The 10,773-nt window shown below is 43.1% G+C and overlaps 1 protein-coding gene across 1 annotated transcript in view; it reads right to left on the bottom strand.

Annotated features, from left to right (window-relative positions):
- Positions 1–10,773, bottom strand: part of RUNDC3B (RUN domain containing 3B) — a 169,254-nt gene that overhangs the window by 89,390 nt on the left and 69,091 nt on the right. Inside the window, exon 3 of the mRNA XM_026649339.1 lies at positions 7,871–8,004. Coding sequence (XP_026505124.1) covers positions 7,871–8,004 — 134 coding nt within the window. The remainder of the gene's footprint in view (positions 1–7,870; positions 8,005–10,773) is intronic.

Genomic DNA, 10,773 nt, shown 5'->3' on the forward strand with positions numbered 1-10,773 from the left:
GAGGCTGCCCCTGGAAGGAGAGCCAGGGAGCAGGAGCTTGATTGCAGGAGGTTCAGCTGGGCACAAACTGATGGGGCCTATAAAACCAGGAAGCTGGCAACACACAGGGGCGACTACTGGGAAAGGCTGCAGTCACACCCTGGAAAGAGGAAGTTGGAGCTGATATACCCAGAGTATACCAGAAGAGTAGGAAGCAGTCCAGGGCAGGAGCAGTGAGGACTGAGAGAGCAAAGCCCAGAACTACTGGTTTGAGGGTCCCTGGGCTGGGATCTGGAGTAGAGGGCGGGCCCGGGTACACCTACCCGCCACTTGGGAAGTGGCACTGGCGGGATAATGAAAACGAAGACTGCCTGGGTCACTGTGACTTTGAAGAACTATACCCCAGAAGGGGGGGGGGGGAGTGAGTAAAGCACCATTTGATAGTCCAGCATGTATTTTAATAGAGCCTTTTTGATGGGACCTGATGGAGAATCTCTGCCATTTAGCCTGGTAAATATACCGAATAGAAGGTTTACTACTATTCAAGAGGACATCTTGTACCTCCTTTAAACAGCTCTCCTCCTGAGATGTTAACAATGGAACATCCAGGCTGTAGCCGGGTGGTCACCCGCTCCTTCCCTGAGGGGTTTAAAGACAGCCCTGGGAAAGGGCTGTTGCGGGGGAAGCAGCTACTAGGCTGATTGGGAAGCAGCCGCAGCTGGGCCATGCCCCAATCAGGCCTCAGCTGGCCCTATACAAGAGGCTGGGAGCCAGGAGCTCAGCAGACTCCCTCTAGCTTCTGAGAGGGAGGGACCTGGCTGCAGGGACCTGAGAAGAGTACCTGAGTGGAGCAGGGCTGGGGAAAGGCAGAGGAGCTGGGGAGCTCCAGCCTGGAAAGCCCCAGGCTGCGGCCTAGCAGAAGGTCAACGGGTACTGGGGGTTGCAGAGGGCAGCCCAGGGTAGGCAAAGGCAGCAGGTCCAAACCCAACCTTGCCAGTGATGAGTAGGCTGATACTGCAGTCTGCCCCAGGGCGCAGGGGCTACACAATGACTGGCAGTAGCCTTATACTGAGGCGAGGTGGGTATAGTGGGTGGGGGGTTCCCCGGGGAGGGGAGACCCTGAGAGAAAGGGGTTCTTGCCAAGGGGCAGCACCCCAGATAACGGGGCACTGGGTCCGGGAGGGACACGGGGGCCAAGCGGCAGCGGGATGCCAGCCTGAAGAGGGAGTTCCGGAGGCTGGACGAGCTAATTCCCAGGACACCAGCAGGAGGCGCCGCAGGAGTGAGTCCCACATTGCTACACAGGCTATCAACTGAATAGCCTCCTGGTTGGGACTGAAGAAGTGACCATGGTCCTGAGATATGAGGTCTGGGTCCGATGGAATTGTCAAAGGAACCACAGCCGAGAGGCTCAGCAAAGAGGAAAACCAATGCTGGTGAGGCCACACTGGCACTATCGGCACATGGTCCTGCTTGATTTAACACTCTGGGTAGGAGTGACGGTCGAAATGATAGACTGGACTTCTACATAGAGTGCTTCCGCAGATGTGAACAGGCTGAAATTGTGAACAAACAGCATCACTTGCCCCATAACCTCAGCTGTACAGAACGCAACGCCATCCACAGCCTCAGAAACAACTCTGACATTATAATCAAAAGGGCTGACAAAGGAGGTGCTATAGTCATCATGAACAGGTGGGAATATGAACAGGAGGCTGCCAGACAACTCTCCAATACTACATTATACAGGCCCTATCCTCCAATCCCACTGAGAAGTACTAAAAGAAACTACACCATCTGTTCAAGAAACTCCCTGCTACAGCACAGGAACAAATCTACAAAGACACACCCCTAGAGCTCCGACCAGGGGTATTCTATCCGCTACCCAAGATCCATAAACCTGGAAATCCTAAACGCCCCATCATCTCAAGCATTGGCACTCTTACAGCAGGATTATCTGGCTATTTGGACTCTCTCCTCAGACCCTACACTACGGGCACTCCTAGCTATCTTCGAGACACCACCAACTTCCTGAGGAAACTACAATGCATTGGTGATCTTCCTGAAAACACCATCCTGGCCACCATGGATGTAGAAGCTCTTTACACCAATATTCCACACAAGGATAGACTACAAGCTGTCAGGAACATTACCCCTGATGAGGCCATGGCACACCTGGTGGCTGAGTTTTGTGACTTTGTCCTCACCCACAACCATTTCAGATTTGGGGACAACTTATACCTCAAGTCAGTGGCACTGCTATGGGTACCTGCATAGCCCCACAGTATGCCAACATTTTTATGGCTGACTTATAACAATGCTTCCTCGACTCTCGTCCCCTAGCGCCCCTCCTCTACTTATGCTACATTGATGACATCATCATCTGGACCCATGGGAAGGAGGCCCTCGAAGAATTCCACCTGGATTTCAACAATTTCCACCCACCATCAACCTCAGCCTGTACTTGGCACGTGTACTTGGCGCGGTTTACCCCTATCCCAGACACCTGTCCCTTTTGCGGCATGAGGGAGACCATGGCGCATGTTTACCTGGAGTGCGCCAGGCTGCAGCCCCTATTCCGGCTCCTCACGGATATTTTGTTAAGATTTTGGTTGCACTTTTCTCCTCACCTTTTTATTTATGCACTCCCTATCCGTCGCCCCACAAAGTCACGGGACCTCCTGGTCAACCTCCTCCTGGCCCTAGCGAAACTGGCCATCTATAAAACCAGAGTGAGGAGGTTGGCCGATGGAGTCTCCTGTGACTGTGGGGCCTATTTCAGGTCCTCCGTTCGTTCACGTATCCGGGCAGAGTTCCTCTGGGTGGCGTCCGCTGGCTCCCTTGACGCCTTCGAGGAGCAGTGGGCGCTGTCCAAGGTTCTCTGCTCGGTGTCCCCATCTGGTTCGCATCGTTTGACCCTTTGACCTCACTCCTGTCCCTGTTCTTTTATTAGTTGTCCCCTGTAATTTTTTGGTCTCCAGGTCCTGTGGACACCCCCCCCCTTAGGCTGGGGGGGAACCTTTAGCAGTGGGCGGGCTTCGCCCACCCACTTCCTGGATCCCAATAGAATCAACCTCAGCCTGGACCAGTCCACACAAGAGATCCACTTCCTGGACACTACTGTGCAAATAAGTAATGGTCACATAAACACCACCCTATACTGGAAACCTACTGACCGCTATACTTACCTACATGCCTCCAGCTTCCATCCAAGACACATCACACGATCCATTGTCTACAACCAAGCCCTAAGATACGACCGCATTTGCTCCAATCACTCAGACAGAGACAAACATCTACAAGATCTCTATCGAGCATTCTTAAAACTACAATACACACCTGGGGAAGTGAGGAAACAGATTGACAGCGAGACGGGTACCCAGAAGTCACCTACTACAGAACTGGCACAACAAGGAAAATAACAGAACATCACTGGGCATCACATAGAGCCCCCAGCTAAAACCTCTCCAGCGCATCATCAACAATCTACAACCTATCCTGGAAAACGATCCCCCACAGGCCAATCCTCGCTTACAGACAGCCCCCCAACCTGAAGCAAATTCTCACCAGCAACTACACGCCACACCACAGAAACACTAACCCAGGTACCAATCTCAGTATCAAACCCCTTTGCCTTCTCCGTCCCCATATCTACTCTAGCGACACCATCATAGGACCCAACTACACCAGCCACACCATCAGGGGCTTGTTCACCTGCACATCTACTAATGTGATATGCCATCATGTGCCAGCAATGCTCCTCTGCCATGTACATTGGCCAAACCGGACAGTTTCTATGTAAAAGAATAAATGGACACAAATCAGACATCAGGACTGGTAACATACAAAAGCCAGTAGGAGAACACTTCAATCTGTTATTGAACGTCCAGGGAGATTGAAAAGTAGCCATCCTTCAACAACAAAAACTTCAAAAACAGATTTCAAAGAGAAACTGCAGAGCTACAATTCATTTGCAAACTTAACACCATTAATTTCGGCTTGAATAGGGACTGGGAGTGGCTGGCTCACTACAAAAGCAATTTTCCCTCTCTTGGTATTAACACCTCCTCATCAATTATTGGGAGTGGACCACATCCACCCTGACTGAATTGGCCTTGTCATCACTGGTTCTCCACTTGTAAGGTAACTTCCTTCTCTTCATAGGCCAGTATATTTATGCTTGTATCTGTAAGTTTCACTCCATGCATCTGAAGAAGTGGTTTTTTACCTACGAAAGCTTATGCCCAAATAAATCTGTTAGTCTTTAAGGTGCCACTGGATTCCTCACTGTTTTTGTGGATACAGACTAACACGGCTACCCCTCGGATATTAAATGAGTATCAACTATATACAACACTAAGAACAAGGAAAAACTTGCAGGAGCAAGGAAGAACACTCCAACAACTGTCATGGGTGGTAAGAAGGAACCGAGGGAGATTGGGGGGTGGTTCTTCCCTTTATACAATTGTGCAGCCGCGCCAGGCAGCACAGGGTGCATGCGCTGCCCCAACAGGTAAGGGAAAAAGTCTCCGACTCCAGTGCACTGGGTGCACACATATACCTGACAAGGAATTGACATGTGCATCATTGGAAGAAGAATTAGTAGGTATGTCTTTTTTTTTTTTTTTAGCATTGGCCATAGAGCCCTTTACACAAAAGAATAATGAATAATGAATTTATCACAGGAATAAAACTTGCAGGAACACATCAGAAAATAGCATTATATGCTGATGACTTTTTTTTAATCTAACCTGAATATTTCCCTAAAATTCGTATCTAAAGAAATCCAGGATTTTGGGAGTGTCTGGCGTTAAAGCTGAACTATTAGCTATAAATTTGCCAGTCCTCTAAGAAGTCATGCCTCTGGAAAACATTAGGGTACAAATGAGCATGGGAATTAAAATCTGAAAATCTAGAAGAGCAGTATGATTTAAATGTCAAACCACTACTTCAGCAAATGAAGAGAGCTTGGAGTGCTGGTGGAAGTATGCAATTTCTTAATTGGGAAGAATAGCCACGGTCAAAATTAATATTTTGCTAAGGCTATCTTTTTTTGTTCAAAATCTTTCTATAATCATTCCAGATAAAATTCTAACAAGAATATAGAAAATAACATTAGTATTTATACGGAATAAGAAAAGACTGAGTGTAAATGCAGACATTTTGTACAGACTTATTAAAACAGGATGAAGAAGCTGTTCCAAGTATTTTATGGTATTATCAAACCAGCCAGCTCAAAACAATAGTGGATTGGGGGTGCTCTAGAGCACCCCATCACTGGGTCTTTACTGAAGAAAAAAATTGGGGAATATGCTAGGTTACCACAGATTAATATAAAAAATATCCTCCAGAAATGTATATGCATTCTTTAAAAATGGCTAATATCTCAAAGCCATAGAGAACTAAAAGTAAAATAAAATTATTTGCCCTTGCCAACTATACCCATTGCAAATAATCCAGATTTTAACCAAAATCATGAACCAGAAAGTTTTATAGATAGGGAGAGCCATGGAATACATATGATTGACCAGCTGTTCAAAGAAACTTTTCTAATTTATTTAGAAATCAAAACTAACTGGCTGTGACACAGAGGACATTGGTGGTTCATTACTCTATGTCAGCAACTCTTTTCAGGAATGACAAACTCATTATACCTAACACACTGTTGTCATGACATATAGCCAAAAGATGGCATGTAATATATCATTGGAAAATTAGTAACTTACTGATCATTAATATTCTTGCATGATGTATGTACAGGCTGTGTACAAAGTTATAAATGAGCTAGAATTATGTTCTTAAAATGTGTTTGGCAAACAACGCATAATCCCAATCTGCCCTATACAAAGGAATGTGTATTTGCTTGTCTGACCAGCCAGATCAGACAGAGACAATGAAGATCTATTTACATAAGAGGTAAACAAAGCCATCAACCTACAGAGTGGGAAACAGAAGATCTTAAACTCAACAGGGGATGGAGACTCTACTCCCTGGAAGTCTTCCTGCATCTTGAAGGAGAGTTAATGACCTTTGGGAAGACAGCATGGTGCCTGCACCCCAGTAGGAGAGAGAAGCTTGGTCTAGGGCTTACTTTTTAAATAATACATTTCAAAAGGTTTACTGGACTATAAAAAGAAAAAGGAAAGAACCCCAAGGTTATCCATTACTTGGGGGATTCAAGGGGTCAGAGCTCTTGAAATCACAGAATGTTGGGTCATTCAACCAAGTCTCTGGAATTGATACAGGTGATAAACCTGCTTAGGTTTATCTCACTAATGGTTTCAGTCTTAGAAGCGTATTTTCACTTTTGTTTGCTTGCAACCCTTTCTGTTTTTATTTCTTATACTTGGTATCACTTAACCTATATCCTTTTGTTAATAAACTTGTTCTATTTTTCCTACAAACCAACTCAGTGTTGTGCTTGAAGGGAAGGGTGCATTACCCCAATTAAGTTACTAATCTGTAATGCCCTAACTCTTTAAAAGAGCAGCAAATATCTTCAGTGAATGCAAAGTGATAGGGTCTGTACATTGTAGAGAGACAACTCTAAGGTGCTCAGTGGCTGAGTTCATTGATTGTTACCTGCTAGGCAAGGCTAAGATTGGTAGAGTCTCAAGGAGTTTGCTGGTTGAGAAGATACTCTGGGGTGGCTGGGAGCTGACACACACGGTCTAATCTCCAACAAAGCTCAATCTTGCTGTGGTAGAGAGATAACACAGTGGCTCCAACCAGTGTGTGTCAGACTGGCCCACTCTCCTAAGACACTTTCAAGTTAGATATTATTTTCTCCACTTTCTAGAAGAGTGGTTTTTATACAGAAACTAACTTTAATAGAAATGTTGGCTTCTGGTCGATTAGGGGAGAAAACATTGTCAAACTTTGCAGACAACTTTCCCAACAAAGAAATGTCCCTGTGACACAGAGGAAGAAGGATTTGTACAGACAAATTACCTCCAGAAGAATGTGTTTTGATCTGTGAAACAGGACCTGCAACCTCAGTGTGTAGCATGATAAAAGAAAATTTCTTTAAAATACTGTTTCAATAGTATGCCAGTCAGATTAAAAATTACTTTATTTATATATAAAAATTGAATGAGGATAAATGTTGGAGAAATTGTGGTGAAAAGAAGAGATTTTATGCACATGGAGTGGACAAGTCCAGAGATTATTGGGATGCACTTCATAACCAAACATTATCAATTATTGTACATTTATTACCCTTGGTAATCCTTGTGGGGCTTCCTAGAGGAAACAGTCACAAAGAAATGAAGAATTAATCTCTCATATACTAATAGCCACTAGACAACTGATAGCCCAAAACGAGAAGAATGGTTCCAAAATAAATGGGAGGATGTTACTGAAAAATTAAAGAGGACAAAGATACTTTGATATTTGGGTACCATTTATTCAGGATTCAAACAAAGTACATTAACCTGCAGAAAAAAATCAGCATGTCTTTTAAAAAAATATTAATATTTGATAGACATGCCTGATTTGAGAAATATGAGTAGAGTCAGTAGTTTCACTCAATTTAATAAAATCATGAGAAATAATATGTTTTGGATGGTGTGAACAGGCTCAAACTGTTATACAATAAACACTCTGTTAAATAGGAAGATTTGATGAGATTTATATTCCTACATTATTTTTCTCTAAACAAAAAAAATAAGCTCACTGTTGTAATGATTATCATTCAGTTTCTGCTATTTACATGGCAATGGTTTGTAAAACTTCCCAACTAAATAGTTATTTAAAAAAAAAAAAAAACCTGAAGGATTTTACAGGATAAACTTAACCATTTATATTTTCCTGTTGGGAACAAAAATAAAGATTAAGATGTACATACAATAAATTATGTAATTTGCAGCCACCTTGATGTTTTATTTCTTACCTTTGCTCTAGAAGAACTGACATTCTCCATATTCTCAATGCTGCAGATGCAATTGTGTGAAACCTTACGGCAAGCTACTCGGATATAGTCCCAGAAGCTACGAGGGCTTTCATAGCCAAACCAGGTGATCTGACCTTAATCAGAAGACAGGAGACACAAAATTGTAGGTAAAGAATATGGATTGTTAGAAACAACGAGGACATATAGCCAACATTTTGGATACACCTCAAGCTTTGTTACCACTGTTATTGCACTAGTATAGCTGCACCAGAGGAACTGCACCAATGTAAGTCCCTAGTGTAAATGTGCTGCACTTGCATGGAAAGTGACTTGCACTGGTGCAGCTTACCTTGCTTTGAAACCAGTGTGTAGATAAAGATTTATTTTTGTCTTCGTTTATTTTTTTTTTTTAAGTATTATATTGCAATACCACCCAGAGCTCTAAATTGTAATCAAGGTCCCAGTGTACTTCACAAACTCAAAGGCAGGGTTCAAAAACAGCTAAAAACTCAAGTGCTGATAGTGACAATGGTTTTTTACTAGATAGGGCCATATACACTTCATGAATAAAAAGAATCAAAGACAGAATGGGAACCTGTTCCATAAAGTTATGCTTTACAGCAATTTTAAATTTATTCCCATTTGTTCTATACCATTGCTCCTATGCCAGCAGTTCCCAAACTGTGGGTAGTGACCCCATCACCAGATGGGGTTGCAATGATCCCTACTGTGCAGAGGACACCATTTTGCTATGTACAGCATGACCGTGCACGTACAGCGAGTGTGAGATCACAATGCATGCGAGATCACAATGCATGCAGGATGCCATCCTTCACACAGCATGTCCTCGCATGCACCATATGTACAGGGTCCTACACTGTGTGTAGGAAGCCATTTTGTAGAGAAAAATGGCATCCTCCATTCAGCGTGACTTCTCACATACACTGCATGCAAGGTCACGCTGTGCAAAGGATGCCATGCTGTTCTTCAAAATGGCAACTTGTATGCTGTCTGGGGTCCCAGCAGGAAAGTCTTCATTAAAGTGGCGTCATGATGCCAAAAAGCTTGAGAACCCCAGTCCTATGCCAACCAGTAGCAGATTTTGGGGCCCTGGCAGTTGGCTTCCCATTGGAGGAGCAATCACTGATGTGAAGTCTAAGTATTTTCTTATTGCAACTTGTTTTACTTGCAGTATATAAACCCACCAGTCCTTGAATAAAGGTAGTAAAACAGCATGTAGCAAATTCCCTTTCAGAAATCTTAGCCAAAAAAAACACCCTTGCATGGTTTGCCCAATTGATTAGCGTGATTAAGGCAAAGGGCAAACTCTCCTGTTGCTTGCAATAGCTCCCCCAAAACAAACACAGCGTTTCTTCCAAGACGGAATAGTGCTTGTGTAACACTGACAGACCCCGGTCATCGGCGGGCGGGATTGAACCTGGGACCTCTGGAGCTTAGTGCATGAGTCTCTACCGCATGAGCAAAAAGCCAACTGGCTGTTAGCTAAGCCTGTAGAGCAGACTCATTTAACTCTGTCTCTCTCTAAGTGGTCTCGGTGCCACTAGTGGGGACAGAACACCACACCCTGGAGATGTGTGGGTTACACTCACACGCAAAGAATTTTTTTAAAAAAAAACTATGTGTAATGTGCTATCTGATGACTAATCATAAGGATAGATATGCAGTTTCTCAATACAAAGCTCAAATCTAGATAAAAAAGAAAACAAATACCTAGAAATTAAAACTTAAGAAATAAAAGATCTTTGCTTCTTTCCCCTTTAAAATATCTCTTTAAAAAGTTAAAACCTCAAATATCAGTCTTACATGTTCTTCCCTTAAAGTTGAACCACCTCATATGCTTAAAATGCCAGAGTGAGTGAAATCAGGGGGCAGAACCTCCTCTCTTGTAAACTGTCGTACCTACAAATGCAACTATGACAATTTACATCAACTGAGGCTCTGCCCCAGCTCTAGAATGCTCAAGCCTCATTTCCAGAGGGCATTTGCTAACTGACTTGCCACCTCACCTCCTGACCTTGCCACATGAATTCATGTAGGGAGTTGAAAATCTGAAGAAAGACTTATAAAAAAAAAAAATAGGAAGAAGCAGGTATAGTATCTCAATCCTTCCATTCAAAGGGAAGGCAATCACAAGGATTTCCAATGTACCAGAAACTTATAGATTTTCAGTTTCTTCTATTATTTAAAAGAACCAGTGAGGATTTTTATCCCCAAAGAAGCTAATTGTTTCCACAAAAAGAGGAATTATATAAATACAAGATGCACAGTGGATACCAGGAGATTTAACCGGCTAATGACAGACTGAAATAGTTACCAAAAGAATGTGGAAATAATCTGTTTTTAATCCAGGCTGATAGATGATGGCAGTCAAGAAGTTTCTGGGAGATTTTAAAAGAATCCAGATGGGCTTCATTCACAATACCAGAACAGAGCTTGAAAAAAAAAAAAAAATTTGCCTATGAAAAATAATCTTGGCCAGCCTGTTTCATTCATTCTCCCTTCCTTTAGAATTTGCTAGAATTGTGTCTGAAATACCTTCCAAAATGTCAAAAGATTCCCTATTGCTTAAAGATCATGTTTCCTTTGGTGAGGAATCATTATTTTTAGATTTTTTTTTCCTGACTGTCAAAGTTTACTTCCAATTCTCTGATTTTTTTATTTTTTTTTTAAATGGGGAAAAAGACTGAGGGCAAGTAAAACATTTACCAAACAGTCAATAAAATGTCAGGACAATCAGAACCAAGCACTTCCCAAAGTACCCGGCAAGGTCCAGGCCAATCATAGAATCATAGAATATCAGGGTTGGAAGGGACCTCAAGAGGTCATCTAGTCCAACCCCCTGCTCAAAGCAGGACCAATTCCCAACTAAATCATCCCAGCCA

This window comes from Terrapene carolina, unplaced genomic scaffold, assembly GCF_002925995.2.
Source record: "Terrapene carolina triunguis isolate 2854851 unplaced genomic scaffold, T_m_triunguis-2.0 Scaffold84, whole genome shotgun sequence".
Taxonomy (NCBI): domain Eukaryota; kingdom Metazoa; phylum Chordata; order Testudines; family Emydidae; genus Terrapene; species Terrapene triunguis.